General features: G+C 37.2%; 1 protein-coding gene across 18 annotated transcripts; it reads right to left on the reverse strand.

Moving 5' to 3' along the window:
* Positions 1–2479: 2479 nt before the first annotated feature.
* On the reverse strand, positions 2480–21214 carry LOC110615578 (nicotinamide adenine dinucleotide transporter 1, chloroplastic). Of its 18 annotated transcripts, XM_043956471.1 has the most exons (16): positions 20875–21214; positions 20525–20620; positions 20117–20223; positions 18610–18658; positions 18318–18424; positions 17259–17353; positions 17075–17163; positions 16904–16998; positions 15839–15951; positions 7847–8668; positions 7677–7764; positions 7203–7601; positions 6751–7107; positions 6323–6673; positions 6095–6176; positions 5425–5672 (listed from the first exon to the last, which is right to left on the reverse strand). In XM_043956471.1, the coding sequence occupies exons 1-10, from the start codon at positions 20942–20944 to the stop codon at positions 8641–8643; spliced, it is 849 nt and encodes a 282-aa protein (XP_043812406.1). In that variant the 5' UTR covers positions 20945–21214; the 3' UTR covers positions 5425–5672; positions 6095–6176; positions 6323–6673; positions 6751–7107; positions 7203–7601; positions 7677–7764; positions 7847–8640. The 18 variants fall into 18 exon arrangements, with proteins under 18 accessions (XP_043812409.1, XP_021613219.1, XP_043812413.1 ...); XM_043956470.1 differs by having other exon boundaries at positions 6137–6176; positions 6339–7107; XM_043956467.1 differs by having other exon boundaries at positions 6137–6176; positions 6323–7107.
* Positions 21215–25912: the final 4698 nt, after the last annotated feature.

Consider the following 25912-nt stretch of genomic DNA (forward strand, 5'->3'; position numbering starts at 1 on the left):
TGAGTTTTAGGCCCTTTTATGCATGTTTTATGGTATGTGCTAGTTAGGGAGTAGTTGATATGCATGTTGGGTAAGTTTGGGGGAAAGGTTTGCATGAAACAGAGCAGGGTTCTGCCCAGCGGGCAAAACCAGGTTCGGCCGCCGAACCCCTTGTGGAGGCAGTTTCGGCTGCCAAAGCTTGCCCCCGAAACTTGGGACTTTTGTCTCTGGAGGCAAGGTTCGGCCGCCGAAGGTTGAGTTTCGTCTCTGGACGAGACTTTCGGCTGCCGAAGGTGCCGCCGAACATGCATGAGTTTCGTCTCTAGAGAGGGGTTTCGGCCGCCGAACCTGCCGCCGAAAGTGCCATGTCCAGCTTTCTTTTGCATGTTTTATATGATTGTTTGGGGATCTTGTAGAGGGTTTTTGGGGAGTTTCTTAGAGATGGTCTTGAGTTAGTTTGGTCCCTCATTTGAGTCCACCTGTGTAGGAACGGACCAGAGGAACCCCAGAGAGCAGCAGTGAGCACTGTTTCCGAACCTGCAGCGTTAGTACAGAGTCAGCCAGAGGTGAGTGGAACTTCTCTTTTCAGAACTAAACTATTTTGAGCATATGTCATGCATCATAAGAGTATAGTAGGGTGAAACCAAACCAAAGTGGATCCAATTCTTCAACTAGAATAAAAGATTTCAGCCTCTCATGGCTGAAACCAAACCAAAAATAAAAGAAAAGAAGAAAGGTAGAAGAAGAGATGTGAATTTCGTAGGTGTCTCCCAAGGGGAGCTTAAGGGCCCTGTAGAGGCTTCCTATGTGGCTTTTTATAGTTGAAAAGTGTTACCCTAGGTCATACTTACTGCCCAAGAGGTATTTTCTGCCCAAGATGTGTCTGAAAAGGAAAGAATCGCGCTTTTCGGCTTCAGAAGGAAGGCTGCGCGAAAATGCACTGCGGAAGGAAGTTGGTGCGCGCGGTTTGGTCTCAGAAAGGGAAGGAGGCGCATATTATGCTTCCTAAATAAGTTTAGATGCTGACCTTGCTTCCTAATTAGTGTAGAGGCTGCCCAAGGTGCTGCCCACGTGCAACTTGCTGCCCAAGTTGTTGCAGAAAAGGAAGGTGGCGCGCAGATGGCTCTCAGAAGAGGAAAGCGCGCAGATTGTTTCTGAATAGGAAGGATGCACGAATTTTGATCTTCAAAGGGGAAGATATGTTGTCCATACATTCCTTTTTAGGTGGAGCCTCTTTTGAAATTTGAATGTTGAACGCAGAAGAGGAAGAGCATCTCTTTGAGATCTTGTTGCCTAAATAGGAAGATATGACTGCTGCAGTGTGTGCACATCTTTGAACAAGGAAAGAAAGATCTGCGATTTGAATTTCAAATAATCTTCTGACTGAGCTTTCCTTGTTTGCTTTTGCTTCTGCACTTTCCTCATTTAGAAACTTTCCTTTTCTGGAAACTTCCCTTATTTGGAAACTTTCCTTTTTTGGCACTTTCCATATTTGGCACTTTTTGGCAGTTTTAAGAGCATTTTCTCCAGATTGTCTCTTTACAACTAATATCTGCAAAACATAATTAAAAACCACAAAATTAAGCAGAAAAGATGTAAATAAACATCAAGAACATAATGATAAAATGGACTAAAATATGCTCTATCAATATGTCATGCATCATAAGAGTATAGTAGGGTGTTTGCATTAGTTGCACGAAGTTGACGCATTGCATATACGATGTGTATGAGGCTGTGGATAGACCAAGGCGACTCTAATAGCCCAAACTCTGTTATAAGACCTGGCCGGGCCAGACAGCCATCTGTAGGTAAGATCTGACTAGATCAGGCAGCAGAGATAGTAAGACCTGGCTGGGCCAGACAGGCAGAGTGGTAAGACCTGGCCGGGCCAGGCAAATTGAGGTTGTAAGACCTGGCTAGGCCAGGCATCCTTTGAGTGGGATTGTTGGTGGTCATGTCTGATCCCTGAGATGATGTGCTGTAGTGCAGTCCATGAGATCATGTTTTCAACTTATGGTTTATATAGTTCTGCTCATTGGGCTTGTATAGCTCATCCCTCTCCCCTATCCCCCAGGTTTGCAGGTTCAGAGTCCAGAGGGAGTCCAGCAGGGTTTGCAAAAAGCAGAGTTATGTAATAGCTAGTGTGGATATGTACATGTAAAGAGATAATGTATAGTGTGTAGCTTTGTACTTGACTTATACGAGTTGTAATCCCTTGTTGTAGACACATGATCAGTTTATGTATGTTTCTTTTATTGTTAATGAATATGAGAAAACCAGGCTTAACATTATGAGTTGATAGATCAGAAAAGTGCATGCACAGGTTAAGCCCTGGAGGAAAGAAAAGTTTTTAATGGTTTGACAGATAATGTATGATCATGTATAGGATTTCACAGGTACACAGACAGTATAGCAGGCTTACTACGGGTCCCGGCGACCTTAAGTCGATCTGGATCCTAGTGCCTGTAGCAGTTCGATTTTCGGGCTGTTACAATTAGTTTTAGAAAGCCTACAATTGTGGATGGATCCTTAAAATTTGAATGTATGGAGATATGGGGTGAAGATGATGTATCTAGTATGTTTAATTACTTATATCAAATTGGTGGTATACCTAGTATAGAAATATATGTTAAGATACTTCGTTGTGTTGATACTACAAATGAGGATACTGATATTGGTCCATCTAGAACTACTGTGGAATCAAATGATGAACCATGTGAAGAGCAAAATGTAGTTGATGATTATGGTTTATCTGATAGTCTTGCAGGGCCGTCAATTAATTTATCTGATACAGTAGAAAATGAGAACGAGGATGAGGATGAGAATGAGGATGAGGATGACGATGATTCATGGATGTCTACTGAGGATGATGAGGATAATAATGGTCAGGAGGATAGCGGGAGTGAGTCTCGATATTACAACACACAATTTTCTAATCCTATTGTGCCTGTTGTTCATCCTCCCCCATACGCAGAAATAGACTTCGATTTACTGAGGGTGGATCCTTATGATAGGCCAGTAGGTCGTTCCTTTTGGGATCCTTCTAAAGAGTTTTCAGTTGGGATGATATTTTCTTCGAGAGATGCAGTGGCTACGGCTGCAAAAGAATATCATTTAAGACATCATCATCAATTTTGTTATCATGAAATAAGAGAGAAGACTTATTCTATAAAGTGTAAGACAAATATAGTGGGTATGCATGGAGGCTTCGAGCATCCAAGAAAGAATGAGAGGATATATGGAAAATTACGAGATACAGTGGACCGCACACATATACAAATCCTCAGTTGACAAAAAATCATAGTCAATTGGATGAAAATATCATTTGTTCATTCATCTTTGCATTAATTGAACAGCAGCCCGATATAAAAAGTGCTACCCTACAAGCTGAAGTGCGGGATAAATTTGGGTACAATCCGTCTTATCAGAAAACTTGGAAAGCTAAGCAGAAGGCAATTGCAAGGCTTTATGGGGGTTGGGATGAATCATACAGTCGTTTGCGTAGATTCATGACTGCTCTTCATCATTTTAACCCAAAAACAGTATACATGATTGAAGATAATCCACATTGGATAAATGAGCAATTAAATCCGATGTGTCGTGTATTTGACCGTATGTTTTGGGTTTTTAGCAATCGATTGAGGGATTTAAACATTGCCAACCTGTTATCTCAATCGATGGAACATTTTTATATGGAAAATACACCGGGTGTATACTGTGTGTAACTACACTCGATGGAAATAATCAACTATTTCCATTAGCTTTTGCCATTGTTGACAAGGAGGACGGTGACAATTGGTCATAGTTTATAGATTGCTTAAGGATCTTTGTGACCAACCGAGAAGATTTGTGTGTAATTTCAGATCGACATGCTGAAATTCTAAAGGCGATGCAGAAAGATTGGTGGCAACCTCCAGCTGGTCATCATCGTTACTGCATCAGACATGTTTTAAGTAATTATAATAAGACATTCAAAAATGCAGCAATAAAGGAAGCGTTGCGCAAAGCAGGTATGTTTCATGTTTCAATACGAAGTATGCCTAATTTTCTAAATTTAATGTCACATCTTACTTATGCTAATTTTACTTTTATGAACTTGTCATTTATATCAGCGAATGAAAATCACAAAAGAAAGTTTTACGATGCAATTAACAATATTCGGGAGGTACACCCTGAATCATATGATTGGGCAGTAAAGATAAATTTAGATAAATGGACGAGATCACACGATGGTGGACAGAGGTATAGTGTGATGACAACAAACATGGTAGAATCCCTAAATGGCATGATGAAAAGATTTCGAGCATTGCCAATAACGGCAATGGTTGAAAAAATATTTTTCCAGTGTGTCCATTACTTTGATATGCAGAGGACAACATTTTTGGATCAACAAAGCAGAGGCTATGTTTTTAGTCAGTATTGTAGTGATACACTGTGTGCTAACACAATCAAAGCAAATGCACATAGAGTGAGATGGTTCAATAGTCAAACAATGGTTTGCGAAATAATTACTGCAAATGGCAGGCTAAAGCAAGTGGTCAAACTCATGGATCAAACATGCACATGTGTCAAATTTCAGGAGTTACGGATACCATGTTCCCATGCTATTGCTGCATGCATGTCACATTTAATTGATTACGAACAATTTGTATCTGACTACTATTATAAATTGGATTATACTATCCAATGTTACGTGTACACGTTCCATCCTCTTGGACATCCTGACTATTGGCCTGTAGCAGATGGACTTCCTCTCATGCCTGACATTTCTAGAACAAGGAAGAAGAGACGGCCAAAGTCTTCTAGAATACGTAATGAGATTAACTAGAGGTCAAACAAAATAAAAGAAACGTCCAGAGTCCATTGTTCCATATATAGCAGGGTGGGGCATAATAAGAAAACTTGTATTGGTAAGGAATCAAGTAGATAAATATTATAAAGAATTCAATTAATTATTAAGTTATTTTTAATGAAGTATTTTTGTTGTGTAACATAAAAATTACTCCATATAGATTTGTAATAGTGCAAAACATTTCCACCTGGTACTCGCACTGATTCAATATTTCCTTTGTTTTTCCTTTGATGAATTGAATAATATGAAATTTGAATTAAAAGGATTGAGAAATATTTGAATATATCATTAATTAAATTCTAAGTTTTTCAAATTGCATATTCTTACCTCTCCAACTCATTTATAGGCTCAATTTCATGAAGTTATTTAGTATTGAAAATTTTAATATTATATAATGTTTTTTGATGACTAACATATAAAATTTAAGTAAAGAGTCATGCTCCCTTAGCTAGAAGTATAAAGTTTATTTTACTTTTTTTTTTTAAAAGAAATTCTATAATCAAATTGTGAAATTTCAATAATTATTCATGTAATGCTGAAGGAAAATCATATCATAACTTAACAAAAACAATAAAATTAAATCGCCTCTTCGGTGGATGAAATCAAACCATTCATGCAAAAGCATCAAAACATAAAGCATAACAGAATAATACCAAAGCATAAGGTTACAAATTCCTAACGTTATTCACATGGAAAAATGGCAAAATCAATTCAATATGTAAAAAACTACTCAACTCTGCTAAATATTAAAATTACAAGGCTTGATCGACAATATCAGTCTTTTCCTAACCCATTTCATTGTCAGCAGTCATTTTCATCTTCACACCAATATCATCTGAACCTATAAAGGAACAACAAATCAAGGTGTCAACACATGTTAAAATGTGTTTTATTCTAATGATACTCACTAATGTTAATACTTAGATAGCCACAATTAATCAATTCAAAATGTAATATGAGATCATAAACAAGGAAATATTGAATCAATCAACTCATAATATTGGAGACCCAACCATTACGCATAAATCTAACAAGACAATAATAAGATTGCAAACATATTTGTATCAACCCAAACAAAATTATATTGTGAGTAAGAAACTCATATGTAGTATTTCGATAAATTTATTATGGATTCTACTACAGTAAATTCAACAACTCACTACGATAAAAACAGAGTTATAGTTCAACTGCGAAATAGTTAATTTAAATAAATGCAAACAAAAACCTATCATAAAGCATAATGGATTCAAAGGAAATAATTACATGCATCAATTTCACATGTGGAATAAACTAAGAAGCAGCTACCTCAAGTGCCCAAGAAGAACCTATCATGTGTAATTGCAACCTGCGTTGCCCATAATGATAGTGAATAATAAGAATCAATCAATATATTAAAATATGCTCACCAATTCCCAAAAAAGGGAAAAAACATACTTAATCAAAATTAAAAGAATTTACTTATAACACTGTTTACAGACATATTCAACTCACAGTCAGTTATGATTACCAGTGCCACATCCTCGATGCATCCTCTCATGTGGAGCCTGCAAGCGACCTCGCCATGGTCCCGACGCTAAGAACTGTTGAGGATCCACATCATCCTGTGTCGGCGCATTGACATTTGGATTCTGCACCACAGCACCAAAAGAATCGGACTGACCAAAATGACCGACACCAGTCTGGCCATATCCTAATCCAGCGTTATATCCTGCAAACATATTCTCTGTACTTCCGCCTGACATGTAAAACTGTCTCGAAGTTGAAGGCTCAGGCGCATGCTCTGAAACAAATGCAGGAAACACTGATCCTATTGGCATATATGGTACACCATACGCACCGAGACTAAATGAAGACATTGTATGTGGTCCAAGCGTCCAACCCATGAACTGACTATGTGAAGGATAAAACATAGAAGATACCTGAGATGAGCTTGGAGCATCTTCGTGTAATCCTTGTGACTGATGATACTGTATAGGGGGGCACTGGATGCACATCCCTATCACCTTGTTCTGTTTGGGTGTGATCCCTTCTACGGCCCCTATCATGTCCAAGAGTTATCCCCCTACTAGCACGTGAAAAGGAATCTGGGATAGGCGGGTCATCTGAGTCATCCATGTTGAGCGGTGCAACAGGTGCTGGATGTGGAGCTGGCAATTGTGTTTGCCGCCTCTCCTCCATCATACAGAAAGAAACAGACTATATGAGGTCGAACATAGCTGTCATGCTCCCAGTAGTAGAATTGGTAGCAATAGCGTACATGTGCTCCAGACCATCTCCTGCACAACATATAAGCAATTATATTATTTAGAATACGCTGTTATTATTGTTGAAAATGACTTAAAAAAAAATCAAAAATCAATAATTTTTTTACCCTCGTTCCCATTGCCGCTCCCTTAACTGAAATCTAGCATCTGGACACCCTACGGTACCACTCTATATACTCTGAATGGAAATTGAGTGGCTCTATTGCTGGCGGGCCAGTTATTATTCTTCTATCCCAAGTGTTCCAGCGCGCGATCCAGTGAGAGTGCACTTCTGCCCAGTTTGTGTCGCTCTTCCGCAAATCAACATCATGGAGTGCAGCAGACTGTTGAGGTTCAGCAGGAATATGCTACTGCATTCCAAACTGTCGCATGACCCGATCCAGCTGATGCCACTCTACAATATGAAAGCAGATTAGTGGGACAACAGCCATCCAAATTTCTCATCCTTGGCGACAATATTTGGGTAGCGACTGAATCAGGGCATCAGTGTACGGCTCCCAAATTACCTGCAATGAACATTCAATTGCTATGCGCAAATTAATGTAGCTAAAAAATATTAGTTCATTTCTTAAGATTATAACCTGCTCGGGTAATAATCTATCAAGCTGATAACGCAACTCCAGGAGTACGTGGGTGACAACCTCCGTTATATGTCTGGCATTACTCCACCTGCACAACAAATTATATTAGTAAATATTTCTTTAAATATTAAATTTAAAATAAAATTTAACAATTATAAAATATCACATACCTGCTGCCTAATGGAGCATCATGATGTGGTACTCTGTTGAACAGTGCCAGCGATACTGCTGTGATCCGGTCCCATGCCCATATCTGAACTATGAATAAGGGACCAACCATCTGCATAACTTCAGAATTTGTCGTTTATATAACTGTCTATACAACCATGCCAAACATGCCCCACCCCAGCTATAATTGCCGGCTTCTTCAAGATCGGCTAGACGCAAAGCAGATGTATCACTAAAAATGGATCCAATGACCCTCATAATGTATGCTCTTGCGAACCTATGTACAACTTTCTCATCAGCATCATCTAGAAGTTGACTAAACTCCTCAGCTAGCCAGTTCATTTTCAGATAACACCCTCTTATGGCATTATTAGGTGAAACGACACCTAATAATGCCTCACAAACTGATGGCCAATGGTGGCGTGATCAGCCTGTTACTGCTGCACCATTAACCGGCAACCCGGTTATTAGCCCCACATCCTGAAGGGTTATGGTCATATCCCCTTTGGAAAACATAAATATATGTGTCTCTGGTCGCCAACGCTCAACAAGGGCCGTAATTAAGTGTCAATCCAATGCAAAAAAACATAACTGTATTACGCCATAAAAACCCGTCTGCCGCAGGTGAGGTATTATTTGATCTGGAATATCGTCCAAATGTAAAATTGTACCCGTTCTTCGGCAATCTATCGCTCCACTTTCTATAGTCTGTTGCCATATAGCCTCAGACCGATGTTCGGCCTGTCCATATAGCAACGATGGCTCATTGGGACCGGGTAAAATATAATCACGGCGGTCATGACGGTTGCGTTTTTCTTCCATATCTAATGATACAAAATAATCGATATTATCACACCACAATGAAATGCTATTCTAGTAAACATTCACCAACTTTATTATATTCAAATTCACTAATAATAATCAAACACCATTTATTCACTAAATAACATAATATAATTTAACACCCCAATAATATACACATTCTGCAAATGTTTCTATCCAAAAATCACAACAAATACTACTAATTCAAAAATATTATATCCAAAAATTTCAACAAATATTCTTTCCAACAATCACAACAAATCTTCTATTCAAAATCACAACAAATATTCTTTCACAATAAATATTATATCCAAAAAATCACAACAAATATTCTATCACAACAATTATTCTATCCAAAAAATCACAACAAATATTCTATCCAAAAATCACAACAAATTTAACACTACATAAAAAAAAAATTTAGAAAATAGGGTGGTGTTAATGTAATTGGAATAATACCAAAGATATAAAAAAAAAAAAACTAGATTTATGTCATAGAATCGGGCCAGGGCTTAGATGGAATTGTGAAGCATGGTTATGGGCTCAGGAAGAGAGGTGTCATTGGGCCAAAGAACAAGGCTTAATCTATCCATTTTGTTATTTACCATTTATGCTTTTAGTTGTTATTTACTTAATGAGCTGATGGAATATTCCTAGCTGTCAAGTTAGTTAGTAATATGATTATATATGAGTCAGTACTGAACGGCATTGTCAGTTTTTTGGATGAATACAATTATTCTCTTTTCTCATCTCAAATTCTTATCTTAATTTCTTCTCTCTCTTTTCTCTTTCTTGTTCTACAATCCTTCTTAATTTACAAATTTATAACAGTGGTATCAAAGCTTAGTTGCTTAATTTCTACCATTAAGCAATCGATCCGGGACTATTACAATGACAATCAAGGAATTAGAAACCCAATTTCAACAATTATCTGCTAATCTCGCTGAACAGTCTACAATCATGAAGCAAGTAGTGGAGAATCAGCAACGATCAACCAAACGGATGGAAGATCTTGAATCCAAGTTCACGTTATTGATGGATCAAATCTCGCAAAATAGAGACTCACCTGCTGCTGTTACCGTTAACACAATAGCTTCAGGATCTGAGATTCAATCCAATACAGGTAAAGGAATTTTACCTACACCCAAAACAACCGACAAAGGAGGATACAGCCCGACCTCTACAAAGGGTAGCTACTCCTCTAAGGGAGCAAAAATGCCCAAGGTGGAAATCTCAGATTTTAATGGTGAGAACCCAAGGAACTTTATTCGGAAATGTGAAAAATACTTTCGGTTTTATAGTATTGCAGAAGAAGAACAGATTGAGATTGCGACGATGCGATTTGGTGATATAGCTGACAATTGGCTTCAAGGATGGGTCAGCGATCAAACCAATTCCTCATGGTCTCAGTTTTCCAAAGATTTGTGTGAAAGGTTTGGAGAGAAATCAAGCATGGAAATCGTGGCTGAGTTTAACAAACTGCAGCAGGGCGCTGAATCTGTGGTATGTTATCAAGAAAGGTTTGAGCAACTGAAGGCAATAATGCAGAAATTCAATCCTGGGCTATCGGAATCATACTTTATTTCGAGCTTTATAAGTGGGTTGAGTGAGGAACTCAGAGCTATGTTAATGGTACACAGACCAATCACCTTGAATCAGGCTTTCACTCAAGCAAAATATCAGGAGCAATCGTTTGAAGCTGTCCTTAGGAGGCATAAACTGATTCCGGGTAAGATTACTACGGGGAAGTCAAGCTATCCTATCAGTTTTCCATCGCCAAAACCCACAATCCTGCAACCGAAAGAAGAAACTAATAAGGATTCGGGAGGGAAGACCAATACATGGGAACAAAGAAAAGCTGCCGGGTTATGTTTTAAATGTGGTGATAGGTTCAGCCCTGGACATCAGTGCAAGAACAAGACGCTCTTGGCTATGGAAGCCAATATAGATGACATTGTTCAAGAAGAACTTACCTGTGAGGAAACCGAAGGAGAAAATCTCAAAGGAGAACTGTCACTCGCAGCGGTAACAGGTCAGAAATCGCCCAATACGCTGAGGATCAAGGGAAACATTCATGGAGTTCCTGTGGTAATCTTGTTAGACACGGGCAGCACCCATAGTTTCATGAATGCTGGGATAGCTGCGAGAGTGCAGGCAGCTATTGTCACGACAGCTACTCTTTCGGTCACAGTAGCTAATGGAGAACAAATACTCAGCCAAACAGTATGTCAGGGAATGAAATGGAATATGCAGGGACAGGAGTACGCCTTTGATTTACGGGTTCTTACAGTGGTTGGGTATGATATTGTATTAGGAGTGGATTGGATGATCATGTATAATCCTTTGCTTTTTGATTTTGTGGGCATGACTCTTACTTTCAACAGAGATGGGAATGAGGTTAAATTACAGGGCATCCAAGACCAAGGAGAGCTGCATTGTGTGAGTGGGAAGAAGATGACAAGGCTTATCAAAGAAGGGGGAGCGTTACTACCTGCTCAGCTATTCTCCATCAAAATTACAGAACCCACGGTGGAAAATCAGTTGAACACCGGAATAGCAGAACCAGTTCAGGCATTATTGCAGCAATATGAGACCATTTTCGCAACACCTACGGCTCTGCCTCCGGAAAGATCACATGACCATGCTATTAATCTCCTGCCCAACACAAAACCTGTTAACATCAGACCTTATCACCACAACTATTTTCAGAAAACGGAAATAGAAAAACAGGTAAAAGAAATGCTCAACACTGGAGTGATTCAATGTAGTCACAGTCCTTTCGCTTCTCCAGTCCTGTTAGTTAAGAAGAAAGATGGAACTTGGCGTTTTTGCGTGGATTATAGACAATTGAATGAGATGACAGTCAAAGATAAATTTCCAATACCTGTCATAGATGATCTACTGGATGAATTAAATGGAGCAAGATTCTTCAGCAAAATCGACTTGCGAGCCGGTTACCATCAAATTCGAGTAAGAGTGGAAGATGTTTACAAAACAGCATTCCGAACTCATCATGGGCACTACGAATTTAAGGTAATGCCTTTCGGCTTGACTAATGCTCCTGCTACCTTCCAATCCTTGATGAACCAAATCTTTGAGCCTTATTTGAGGCAGTTTATTCTAGTCTTCTTCGATGATATTTTGATATATAGCAGAACTCTTGAGGAGCACTTAAACCATCTAAAGAAAGTCTTTGACATACTTAGTGAACACAAGTTGTTTGCCAAACAGTCAAAATGTTCCTTTGCTCAGACTAGAGTTGAATACTTGGGTCATGTAATTGATGAAAACGGTGTACACACAGACCCCAGTAAAATAGAGGTTATGCAGAATTGGCCAGTACCAACAAATCTCAAGAGTTTGAGGGGATTTTTGGGGTTAACGGGCTACTATCGGAAGTTCATCTATCAGTATGGGGCTATAGCTAGGCCATTGACCAATCTTCTCAAGAAAGACGCGTTTGAATGGTCGAATGAAGCACAACAGGCTTTTCTTGAACTGAAGAAGGCTATGGGTTCAGCACCAGTTTTAGCTCTTCCTGACTTTGCTAAAACGTTCGTGCTTGAGACTGATGCAAGCAGTACTGGTATTGGCGCGGTTCTAATGCAAGACGGTAGGCCGATAGCATTTATGAGCAAACCATTGAGCCAACGAAATCAGGGGCTGTCCATTTATGAAAAAGAATTGTTAGCCATCATACAAGCCGTGCAGAAGTGGAGGCACTATCTTGACTGTGGAGAGTTCATAATTAAGACCGATCAAGAGGCAATCAAGCACCTGTTGTCCCAGCGACTACACACCTACATCCAACAAAAAGGGATTACTAAGCTTCTCGGTTTGAACTACAAAATCTGTTATAAGAAAGGGAAAGAAAATAAGGCCGCTGATGCCCTATCAAGAAGAGACTGGACAGAAATGGGTGAAATGAACTTGCTCATCTCCACAGTGGTTCCTACTTGGGTCCAAGAGGTACTTACCAGCTATGAACACGATGAAGCTGTTAAGGAAATGATTAGAATCCTCCTAATTGATGCGGTTGCTAAGCCACATTACTCCCTGCAAGAAGGCCTGCTTTACTACAAAGGAAGATTATATATCGGTCAAGATAGTAAATTGAAAGATCAGCTGCTAAATAATGCTCACAACTCTGCATTGGGTGGGCATGCCGGTGTAGGAGGAACCCACAAGAGGTTGAGTACCTTATTTTACTGGCCTAATATGATACAATCAGTCAAGGATTGGGTGGGTAACTGCGACGTGTGTCAACGATGTAAGTCAGAACACGTAGCTTATCCTGGACTGCTACAGCCATTGCCAGTTCCCCAGTCAGCGTGGCAACACATTTCTATGGATTTCATCGAGCAACTTCCTCGCTCCAATGGCAAAGACACCATTCTGGTGGTGGTTGATAGATTTACCAAGTATGCCCATTTCGTCCCACTGCGGCATCCCTTCACAGCCCAGAGTGTAGCTCAACAGTTCTTCGACACTATTTTTAAGTTACATGGATTACCCTCCACCATTGTGTCGGATCGGGACAAGATCTTCACTAGTTTGTTTTGGCAGGAGCTCTTTAAGCTATTACAGACTAAGTTACAGTTGTCTACATCGTATCATCCGCAGACTGATGGTCAAACTGAAAGAGTTAATCAGTGCCTTGAAAACTATCTCCGATGCATGTGCTTCCATAAACCGACAGCTTGGAGTAATTGGTTGAGCCTCGCCGAATGGTGGTATAACACCAATTACCACTCCAGTCTTAAAATGACTCCATTCGAAGCTCTTTATGGGATAAAACCTCCGGTCTTCCATTTCATTTCTGATTTTCACACACCTTCTGCCGCGGCTGAGGAATTTGTTCAACAAAGGCAGCATATGACTTCCTTAATCCGAGATCAGTTACTGCTTGCTCAGAGTAGAATGAAACAGCAAGCCGATAAGGGTAGATCGGAAAGAACCTTTGAAGTTGGTGATTTCGTATACCTGAAATTACAACCATATCGGCAAAGCTCAGTCTCAGTTCGCCGAAATCTCAAATTAAGTGCTAAATATTATGGCCCATATCAGATCTTGGCTAAAATAGGAGAGGTGGCTTACCAGTTGAAGTTGCCGGAAGAAGCTAAGATCCACGACGTCTTTCATGTATCACTGCTGAAGAAAGCCGTCGGAAATCCTCTTGTGACAACTCCACTTCCCCTCTGTTCGACAGATGGCACTACTAAGGTAGAACCGGCAGGAATTCTTCAGGTGAGAGAAGTCATTCGGAATGGTCAACTGGTTAAGCAAGCACTCGTGCAATGGGTTAATCTACATCCAGATGAGAGCACATGGGAGGATTTGACTTTCCTCTATTCTCAATTTCCAGAACTTCACCTTGCGGACAAGGTGTCTCTTAAAAGGGGGAGTAATGTCATAGAATCGGGCCAGGGCTTAGATGGAATTGTGAAGCATGGTTATGGGCTCAGGAAGAGAGGTGTCATTGGGCCAAAGAACAAGGCTTAATCTATCCATTTTGTTATTTACCATTTATGCTTTTAGTTGTTATTTACTTAATGAGCTGATGGAATATTCCTAGCTGTCAAGTTAGTTAGTAATATGATTATATATGAGTCAGTACTGAACGGCATTGTCAGTTTTTTGGATGAATACAATTATTCTCTTTTCTCATCTCAAATTCTTATCTTAATTTCTTCTCTCTCTTTTCTCTTTCTTGTTCTACAATCCTTCTTAATTTACAAATTTATAACAATTTAATTGAATTTTTTAAGTATATTTATTTTAAATAAATTAAATTTTATTACATATTAAAAATTACTTAAAATAACTTAAACATAAAAAAAAATTAATACTAATCAATTTATATATTATTATAAAATTAAAATTAAAAAAATAAAAATTCTAAATAAATAAAAATTATATATAAATCGAATGAAATATTTAAACTATTTATATTATTATATTTTTTAAAGATTCTTACATTTTATTTTCTTAATTATATTTATTCTAAAAATATTAAATTTTATTAGATATTAAAAAATATTTACAAAAAACTTAAACATAAAATAAAATTAATACTAATAAATTTATATATTTTGATAATATAAATAAAATAAATAAATAAATTTAAAATAATAAAAAATTAAAACGGATGAAATAATTTAAAAAATTAAATTATTACATTTTTAAAAAAAATTATTACATTTTATTTTCTTAATTATATTTATTTTAAAAATATTAAATTTTATTATATATTACAAAATATTTACCGAAACTTAAACGTAAAATAAAATTAATACTATTCAATTTATATATTATTATAATATACAAAAAAATTAAATAATAATTTTAAAATAATAAAAAAAATAGGACAGATAAAATATTTTAAAAAATTAAATTATTATATTAATAAACAAATTATTTCATTTTATTTTCTTAATTACCATTTATTTTAAAAATATTAAATTTTATTATATATTAAAAAATATTTACAAAAACTTAAACATAAAATAAAATTAATACTATATAATTTATTTATTATTATAATATAAAAATAAAATAAATAATAATTTTAAAATAATAAGAAAATAGGACGGATGAAATATTTTCAAAAATAAAATTATTATATTTATAAAAAAATTATTTCATTTTATTTTCTTAATTACTATTTATTTTAAAAATATTAAATTTTATTATATATTAAAAATATTTGCAAAAACTTAAACATAAAATAAAATTAATACTATATAATTTATGTATTATTATAATATAAAAATAAAATAAATAATAATTTTAAAATAATAAAAAATAAGACGGATGAAATATTTTCAAAAATAAAATTATTATATTATGAGAAAAATTATTAAATTTTATTACCTATTTAATTATATTTATTTTCAAAAATTTAACTTTTAATAAATATTAACACAAATTTATAACAAAAATTATTATAACAAAAATATTAACTCATTAAAAAAATTAACTATTTAATTTCTAAAAATTAACTATTTTCAAATTTCTAAAACTTATATAAAAACTTATATTAACAATATTACTTCATCTTAAATATTTTATATTTTTTAATTAAGATTTAATATTTTAATTTTTGCTTTTATTTTTATATATTAAGTGAGAAAATTATATATATATATTTAAAAAAAAAATTAAAGAAAAACCTGATTACGGTGGAAGGAGATGAGAATAGAGATGAGTATGCTGGAGAAGAAGATTTGCGCTGGAGATGGAGGCTTATGGCAAACCGTGGAGAGGGAGAAGAGAAGGAAGGATGCTGCAGAGGAAAAGAGGTTAAAAAATTTAGATGAAAATTGGGGAAAGGAAGAAGAAGAGGGAGACTTTGGCTTTAGGGCTGTGCATGCAGGTACGCGTGGCTCTGCATGCACCTGCATGCGAAATAAAGAAACGAGTTCGGCACTATTAGTGTCGAACTCTTTTTTTGAGAGATTCCTAACGAAGCCTTGAAGCTTGTGTAAGGTGCCGAACACGCCATGCTAGCAGCCACGGGAGCATATTACACTGCTCCCGTGGCACGGATCAACTTGTTCAGCACTCATAATGCCGAACAAGCTGAATTAAGCAAAGTTCGACACCCATGGTGTCGAACTTCTGAACTAGCGTGTTGACTGCCGAACACGCTGGGTTGACACACAGGATCCAAAAATATTTTCGGATCTTGCATGATTTTAAAATTATTTTTTATATTATGCATGATTTGAAAAATTACTCGAAAAAATACGCCCTGCAGACGGGTGACAGACAATTTAGCTCCATAATCAGTGAAAAGAAGACCTACAAACTTAAAGAAACATATTCTTTAGTAACAATTAGTGGTAGACAGTCAATTGATTCAGGTAAAAAAAAGTTCTGCTTAGAAGGTTGAAATTGAAATAAAATTTTAAGTAGCAAGCAATAAGTGTTCCAACATCCTTTTCCTCCCCTTGAAAAAATTGATGTAATCTGTGAAAGCATTCAAACATCCTTCAATTTCTTATTATTTTAGCTGAACTTGGTGGAGGGGAGTGAAAGTATTCAAATATCCTTTTTCCTCCCCTTGAAAAATTGATGTAATCAGTGAAAGTATTCAAGTACCCTCAATTTCTCATTATTTTAGCTGAACTTGGTGAGGGGAGGAATGATATATATATATGTATATATACAGAGAGAGAGAGAGAGAGAGAGAGAGAGAGAGAGAGAGAGAGAGAGAGAAATTTGCAGCAACATACCTCATGTGGATATGTCAATGTGGAAGCAAATATTTTTGAGACAGATGAGGCAACAGCAACATCACGTGCACTTAGTTTATCCATTGTAGTATTATCTGCAACAATCTCTTTAATTTGAAATTCGTTTCTACAGATCAATATTGTTGAAGACTCGACCAGACAATCACTTACCTTGACTGGCCAAATGATATTTGATCTTCTCGTATGTTGGAAATTGAATGGCAACGTGACTGATGCCAGCCAATGCAGGCACAAGACCACTGCTCAGCACACAAAGCTCAACAACAGTATCATGTTTCATCTCTGAAACAAGAATAAAATGCAAGTTCACTGAATTTGGCATAGAAAATTATACCTGTATAACCCACGAATACCCTCTTCATGAGCAATTCTCCCCAAAGCAGACAGAGTACTCCTATATGGAACCACGCCTGCTCTCATTCCCTGGGTCTAGAGAGCTCAAGGAGAGAGGAAGAGTGAATTAAAGTGCTTTCAAATTTTACAGATGCAACAAATATTCAATCTTGCAAGTGACAAGCTAAATGACCTCCCTTCCATTGATTCTTCTTCTATTATTCTACTTCACTTACCAAATAATGTCAATTGCATGAATTTAGGAATTTGTTTAGTTTGGTTATTTTGCATAAAATGTAAAATGTGTTAAAGGTCACTTTTTCAAGATAAAGTATTCGAACTCTTTCAAGTTGAAGCGAAATCAATTATCAGAAGCAACAATAACAGAAACAAGAAACTCAAGTCTCTTGCCTCTTGATCACACAAGCGCCCTCCCAAACCTTCTGGTTGCAGCTACAGTATGATTTTGAAAGAAACATCAAGGGCAAGGAATAAATTCACTAATGGTATAAACAATTAAGAGTTGGCCAGTATTCGGTTCAAACTGAAATAACTAACCAAACTGTATTAATTCAGAAATTCATTTCAATTTTATAATCTTTTCAATTCGGTTATATAATCTCCTTTTAGTTCGGTTTTATAATCTTTTCGGTTCAGTTTTAATTTTTTTAAAAATCAATTATTTCGGTTCGGTTCAATTCTGATTAAAAAAAAAAAAAAAAAAGCAAAACTAATTAGTTAGTGATACTATGTCATTTTGATAATATAGAAAGGTCATATACTAATCAAGGTTGAAATACTTCAATTAAATCATAGAATACTTAAAATAAGGTGTAAAAAATAAAAATCTCATTAAAAAGTTCAACCAACCAAATTGAACCAAATTAGACCAGTATGATTTAGATTGGTTTCCCCTAGTTCAATTTGATTCAGTTTTCGGTTCAATTTCAAACTGAATCAGCCGAATGCTCACCCCTGTAAACAATTTGTACCCTACTAAAGCTAATGGGTTGATAAGCAGGTTAACATAGAAATGAGGAAATGAATTTGTGGGACGCACTTGAAGTCTTGTCTTTACAACCCAAAGAGAATTTGTGAAAATAGTGGTTGCAGCACCAGCACCAGATGCAGCTATCACATTAGCACCAACTGAAAGATGATTCTCATCTACACAAGCACCAGTATTACAGTACAGAAACAATGAGATATGGAATTAAGAAAGACAAACAATGAAAAGCATAATAACACTTGAGAAACAAGGGACCTCCACAAAAGTGTGTGCACCAGATGAAAAATGAAATGTGAATCACGATTTATATCATGCCTAATAAAAGGGACATGTAAGCACTAACCATTAGAAGAAAGACGGCTTTCGAGCTGCTCATATATTGAAAAATAAACCTGAAAAATTACAAAATTGAGTCATTTGTACAATGGGATAATTACAAGCCGCATAGAGCCACTAAAATAAATGAGGAAAACAAGATAAGAGGGAGAATTATTCTGAATCAACCAACACCTAAATGTTCTTAAAATTAAACCAGTGGCCACACTAATGATATGTCTCAGAGCAGAGGACCACTATGTAAAGTAGCTTAAAGATCACATCTTCCCCCCTAAAACAACCTCCTGCATAGTAAATTTTGGATTAAGAAGTAAAATACAAACTGGCAAGCAATTTGATTATGGTCTACTCAACATCATTAAGAGGCATTAACATTTCACTTCCTGAACAAATTATCCTCTCCTTTCACTGTTTCTTTACCAGTAGTTGGTTTTCACCATTCCAATAGATAAATTACATTAAAATAATTGGTCTAGCAAACAATCAAAAGGGGAAATCCTTTAGCTTTCCAATGTACAACTAATCAATTCAAATAACCAAAGGTTATAACAGAACAACATAGGAATTTGCAGGGCATACCACTGATATAAAATAAATAAATAAATCAGAATAGCAACAGATTGATGCAACAAATATAAGCCAAGGAATACAATTCAAGGGTCTCCTTATTAGATAACAAAATTTACAAAATTAAATGCCCTACACAATGTTCCTTTATCCATATTTGAAAAGAACGCAACCATCTCCCCTTACTTTATACTCCAAGGTGTTGCTATATTCTCAATTTTGAAATCCTCAAACTTGACTCCGTCTATATACTCCCAAAAAGAGCCAAATGAATAGCATTGAACATATCCCTATAACTAGTCCTATTGTAAGAACTCCTTGCAGCACTTAGTCCACACTCCACCTCTGTATTCTTTGCACAAAAATAAATAATTCCAAGGTTGCATATATAAATGGTCCTTTGAATTACCCTCTTTTCATTAAGTTACATGAGGTCAAAACAAGACAGAGACTAAAGTAACATAAAATAAATTGTCAATGGCCACCTTCACCTTCCCAATTATTTAGGAACTCAAGCCATCAATCATTTTACATTTCCTAAACAAAGCTGTGCTTAGAATTCGGAAACTTGTCGACCCAGTGCTTCAAGAATACTCTGATGCTTCTAATATGTTGCATTTTAAAAGAATTATTTCAAAGCTACAAGTTGCTATAAGTCAACACATTTCAAAGAGAGTTAATAAATTTAATAAAAACAATTTATTGATTCATTCCTTCAATTCTTGGAAACAACCTTGACTTTAATGAAAAGCTCTTGCAGACAAAGTTATTTGAACCATAGAGAGTAACATGGAGTCCAAAATTTTCACTCTTCCTTTTACACAGAAGAACCAACATCAGTAAGAAGCATGATTAGCTGTTTTCCTTCTTTTCCTTCTTCTTTTGTGGAAAATCAGCATTCCGAGAAGCATGAATAAGAAATAAATTCGGTAAAGAATATCCCGTACCGCCCAATTAGGAAGCAATGCCAGCACAGTAGGACCCAGGCCCCGGTACATGCCACGTAGCCCTTCCTTCTGGAATATTTGTTCCAAACTACCCACTATGAGACTTCCTGGCAAAGTGGAAATTTGATATTTAGTTGCATTTTGTTCATGCATGTGTGCAAAAACTTATGAGCTACAGTAAATGGATAGCAACTGTTAAGACTGTATTTCAATTTAATGTCTGATGTCCTAAAGAATTAGAAACTAATAAACATGGTTGCCGCATAAGACGAAAATAGAATTCCTATTTTCCAAAAAAAAAAAAAAAAAAAAACTAATATTTGTGACCTTGAATGCAATGGGTAATTCCTGAGCCAAAGCGATTCGATACCAATATATAATGTGTGAGAGGTGAAGAGAGAAGCATACCTTTAATACTTCCATTATCGAGCTTCGGCAGCCCGTGCACCTGAAATCTAATCTTGATGACATCTAAGGGACACACAAATGTTGCAGCGATGACTCCTGCGCTCCCGAAATATAAAGAGAAATAAACAATAAAATTAAAACAACGATCAAACACCAGATTCAAAAAACTAAGAAAATTGAGAGGGGGGGGGGAAGAAAAACAATCACAATTCCAAATTATCGATTGACACTATTGTTTGAACAGCATATTAGAAACTTTCGGCTTTCTTGTTCTTGTACAATCTTCTGGCAAACCAACAAGAGCGAGAACATAAAATAAGGAAAAAAGATTAAAGCAAAGAAAAGAGCACCGGCAGCCGCCCCTGCGCCGGCATTGCAGAGAAGACCCCTGGGACTAGGGGCATGAGAATCGGCGGACATCTATTGCAGAATTCGTACAATCAAACAGTATTGAAGCGGAGATTTGAACAAAACTCAAGGAGTCCTCTCTGGAGAGGGAGATTGCAGAGAACCAGAGTCGCATGGCCAGAGGTTACTTCTCTGTGTGTGAGCTCTCGTAGAGTGAGTCGAGGCGAGGTTGGATGAGGTGGTGGGAGAGGGAAACGTCGAAATCGCCATGAAATTACTTTGGTTGGGGTCACTGGAGATGTTAATATCCTGAGACGTGAGGCTTTTGTTTTACTTCCCTGCTGTCCCATCTAATTTGGCGTATCAGCTCTCAGCCCTAAGATTCGGTGCACGTGGGTCCCACTCCAAGACGATGATTTTGCGATGTTTTTATTTATTTTATCATCAAAAAGCCGCTTTTATAGTTTTGGCTGGCTTAGCTTCTTTGTCTAAAATTGGGTCATTCGACCTTTTTATTTTTTATTTTCTTACGTTGGAAAGTCTGATTAGGATTTCCATTTTTTCTTTTCTAAACAATAGCAAAGGGAGTCTACGACTCTACGCAATCTTTTCCTTCTTTTTGTTCGTTTTTTTTTTAATCTAGAGGTTTAAACCGCATAGTTTGTTCAATTAAAAACATTCCATCTGATTTTGAGATCATGAGCTTGATTTTATCCCGATATCTTTAAATGGATTTAAATATTATTTAACATGATAAAAATACCTTTTCTTTTTTTATTTAGCTCATAAAATAAATGAATTAAATAGTCATTAAATGTATATATTAACCTTGTATTTATTAATTAATAATATCTAATTTATTAATTTAAATTTTTATATTTATTTTTTTAATAATTAAAATAACGACTTGTGATCCTAAACTTAGTGTTCACCTTAAATAATTTATAATTTTATTTAAAACTTTTAAAAAATAAGATTGTAAATGTAGATTTTAACTGAGATTAAATAATTAAAAAATGAAAAGGATTCAATGCACAGTTTCATAAGTGGATAAAGGGCACTTAATAATTGATGGGTCTTAGACAATCAAGTCATTGTTGAGCCTAAGAAAAAAGGTTAGATCTGAGTCTTCTAATAGTCCAACACATCAGTCCACTTTCATGAACATGGCTTGGACTCATATCAACCGGCTTGATCGAATAGAGTCGAAACCTAATAAAAAGAGATTCAGTTCAACTAACTTAATAGATCGAAGGGACAACAGATCACAGACGTCTGGAATCATGCAAATGTAGGCGTTTAAATAACCACCTGACAATAGAATACGTACGGTTTTGCATGATAACAATATGTGATACTATACAGAATAGTGATTACACGTTATAAAACGATAAAAAAAAAATGTAAAAGGAATGGATCATTCAAACCAAATTCACACACATATCATAATTCTACCCTCTATCATATCTCAAATCGTCAATACATATATAATTAAATATATAATTATACTTATATAAAAAAATATATATATGTAATTTTATTAAAATTATAAATTATATATCAACAGACATATTTATAAAATTGATAATTTAATTTTGGTTTGGTATAATTTTAGTTTGATGATTAACAAACCAATATTAAATTAAAATAGATAAAGTATAAGTTTGATTCAACCAATTCAATTTTGATAAGAATGATTTTTTTTTCTTCCAATTTCAGCACAATTCAATATGACTTTTTTCTAATTCAAGATTCCTTGTAGCAAATCTAATTTGAATTATCTTATCTTTATAGAATTATAATATATATGTCATTTAAATAGTGTCCCACATTTCTTTTTAAAAAAATTATGAGAAATTATATTCGCTCAAAATTGAAACAATTTCGTTCCTTCATTGCTTAAAACTTTGTCTGATCAATTAAATGGTATCATTTTAAACTAAATGATATAATATGGTCAATTCTATCTTCATTTTCCGATTAATTATTTTGCATAAAATTCAATTCAAACTGTTCACCAAACTAAACATGCCTATGAACTATTTGGCAAAAAAAAGTCCCATTACAAGCACATGCTCTTTAGAAAAAAAAATAAATAAAAGAATCTCCTAAAACTCTTTCCTTTATCCTTCCAACGAACGATTTAAGGATATGAAAAAGAAAGTACAAAATGAGAGTAGAGTGTAATCAGGAAGACAATGAAGTAACGCAAGAGCTATAGTGAAGAATATGACATGGCATGTGTAGATTTGTTTGCAGCGAATAATTTGAGTATGGAATTTTTTATTTTCTTTTTTTACTATTGATGATAACCGATTAAAGAGATAAAGGGGGAAGTGATGAATCTATAAATAAATGAATGCCAAAATGAAAAGACAGATTTATAATTTTTTTAGTAAATTTTATTATTAAAAAAATTATACTATTATTTTGATTCTCTCATATTATATTTGGTCTCGACTATTTAAAATTAAACTGTTATTGAAAGAGTACTTCTAATTAAATTTTTTTTCCTTCAAAAGCTTCAAATTCAATTATGATGACCGCTGGATTTCTTCACCCCAGAACAGGGGCTTGACCACAGCCAAAGGCCCATGACACAGAGGCCCACGTACTTGATACCCCCCAACAAGCCTGGCTCATTCCAGCTTCCGGGCCGGGCTCGACCAAGCTTCCTCACTCAGTCCAGTCTGATCCCTGACCAGCAGACCCCTCTCAGGCCCAGCGTCCAGCCCAACTCTCGGCCCAGCCCGGGGTCCAGAACAGTACTCACCAGACAGCCTGGCAGATCCGCTCGAACGTACGCATGAGGAGAATCAGAGGCCGTTACGCATGTAACAGGCAGCTGATACCCTAGTACACCGGAATCTGTATGGCAGAGACGCGTGGCCCAATCCTGGAGAGACCTTTACACGTCACCAGCAAGCAAGACAATGTATAAAAGAGAAGTCCCCTCCTCAGAAAGTTTTAAGCCTCATTCTGTAACACAAAACCCTTGAAAAACCCTATTCTATTGGATCTCAGATCATCAATTGGCGCCGTCTGTGGGAAAACGAAGGAGATCTTTTCATCACCGGAGTTTTCACTTTCAAAACCCACTGAGATCCACGATGGCAAACCACCAAGACAGTAACCTTAATATTCCAAATGACCAGAGCTCTGCCCAAGATGGGCAGCAGTTCTCCTTTTCTAGTCCTGCAATGGTGAATAACCAAACACCTATTTCTCTTAACCCCTCGCCAAACCCGGCAGGGAATACTCACACCATGACCCTGTCTAACCAAGACATTCAAACCATGGCTCTCCAGCTACAAACCACTGCTCACTGGTTGGGCCAGATAATGCAAAAAAGGGGACTTAGCACCCCAGCAAACGCACTCCCAGTAGTGGAGGAACCCAGAACCGATGAACCTCAACCTACCTCTGCCCGCCTCCGCACTAACAACCACGATACCGGAAAAGAGGAAGAACCGGAGGCCCGAATTCATGGGAGAAGGGCAAGAGAGTTGATAGAAAATGAAGAAGTGGACGACTATTCCGCTGAAACAACCAGGGAAACGGGAACTGAAACAGAAGAGGAAGAATGTAGTTTGGGCAAAAGAACCAGCCCAGAAGACGAGAAAATGAACCAAAAGCTGAAAAGGTTGAAGGAGCAGCTCCTAACTGAGCTAGGTAAGAAAGATCAGAGTCAAACCTCCTTGCCTACTTCTTCTCCCTTCTCAAAGTTAATGCAGCAGGAGACCGTTCCCAAAAAGTTTATGATGCCGCCGATGGCGGCCTATAATGGGGCTGGAAACCCGAGAGAACATGTCATGAACTATAAGACCTTCATGGAGTTGCAAACTCTGTCAGATGCTCTGATGTGCAAGGTGTTCCCAACAACGCTCTCGGGACCAGCGAGGGCATGGTTCAACAGCCTGGAGGCCGGAAGCATTAAAAGTTTTGGAGACCTTGCCCTCCGCTTCATCAGCCGGTTCGTAGCCGGGGTGCCAGCAGATAGGAAGACAAGCTATCTGGAAACAGTTAGGCAAAAAGCTGGTGAATCTCTCAGAGAGTATGTCGCCCGTTTCAATACGGAGGCCCTGCAGATTCCCGAGCTCGACGAAGGAAGGGCGGTAGAGGCCATGCAAAAGGGAACAACCTCTGCCGAGTTCTTTGGTTCTTTGAGCAGGAAACCTCCGACCTCACTGGCCGAGTTGATGAAGAGGGCGGAAAAGTACATAAGGCAGGATGACGCCTTAGTAACGAGTAGATTTGCCAAAGGGGTGGCAGGAAAAGAGAAAGCCCCGGAGGAAGGAAGGCTGGAGAAACACGAGAAGAAGCGTGGGAAGAGGCCTGAGCCATATAAGCAGGCCTGGGAAAGAAGGGATCAAAGGCCCCCCCCTCCTCCCAGGGCTCATGAACCACGAGTGCTCCCCCCTTGGGTTCCTGAGAAGCCTACTCCCCTCAACGCTTCCAGAGCCGAAGTGCTCATGGCAGTCCAGGATAAGGAGTTCCTCCAGTGGCCTAAACCCATGAGGTCGGAGGCAGATCAGAGGAATCCTGACAAGTATTGTCAGTACCACCGGACACATGGCCACGATACAAATAACTGTTTTCAGTTAATTGCGGAGATTGAAAGATTGATAAAAAGGGGGCATCTCAAAAATTTTGTGAAGAAACTGGAGGGGCAGAGGCCTCCGCCCAGTCCAGCAGCCCAGATGCCCAGAAGAACCGGAGCTGGACCAGTGAATGATGGGTCTAGTGGGACTATTAATATGATTGTTGGAGGAACTGGAGGACGGATGAGCCGTCGAGGAAAGAAGAGAAACCGGGAAGGAGAGATCAGCAATGGCGAGGTCATGCAGATCGTTGAACACTCACCCATGGCCATCGTTTTCTCTTCAGAAGATGCACAGGGCATTCAGATGCCCCATGATGACGCGCTTGTTATTGAAGCAGTCATTCATAATTTTCGGGTGAAGAAGGTTCTGGTGGATGATGGGAGTAAGGTCAATTTATTACCATATCGGGTTTTCCAGCAGATGGGAATCCCGGAGG

Source organism: Manihot esculenta, chromosome 5 (assembly GCF_001659605.2).
Source record: "Manihot esculenta cultivar AM560-2 chromosome 5, M.esculenta_v8, whole genome shotgun sequence".
In the NCBI taxonomy this organism is placed as follows: domain Eukaryota; kingdom Viridiplantae; phylum Streptophyta; class Magnoliopsida; order Malpighiales; family Euphorbiaceae; genus Manihot; species Manihot esculenta.

Excerpts from the sequence above, each read along its gene's own strand:
- LOC110615578 (XM_043956471.1), bottom strand. The coding sequence starts at position 20,944 with ATGTCCGCCGATTCTCATGCCCCTAGTCCCAGGGGTCTTCTCTGCAAT. Across the intron at positions 18,425-18,609 it reads AAGCCGTCTTTCTTCTAATG|ATGAGAATCATCTTTCAGTT; the intron begins GTTAGTGCTTAC and ends GTGCTTGTGTAG. Across the intron at positions 17,164-17,258 it reads GGTATTCGTGGGTTATACAG|TGGTCTTGTGCCTGCATTGG; the intron begins GTATAATTTTCT and ends TGTGCTGAGCAG.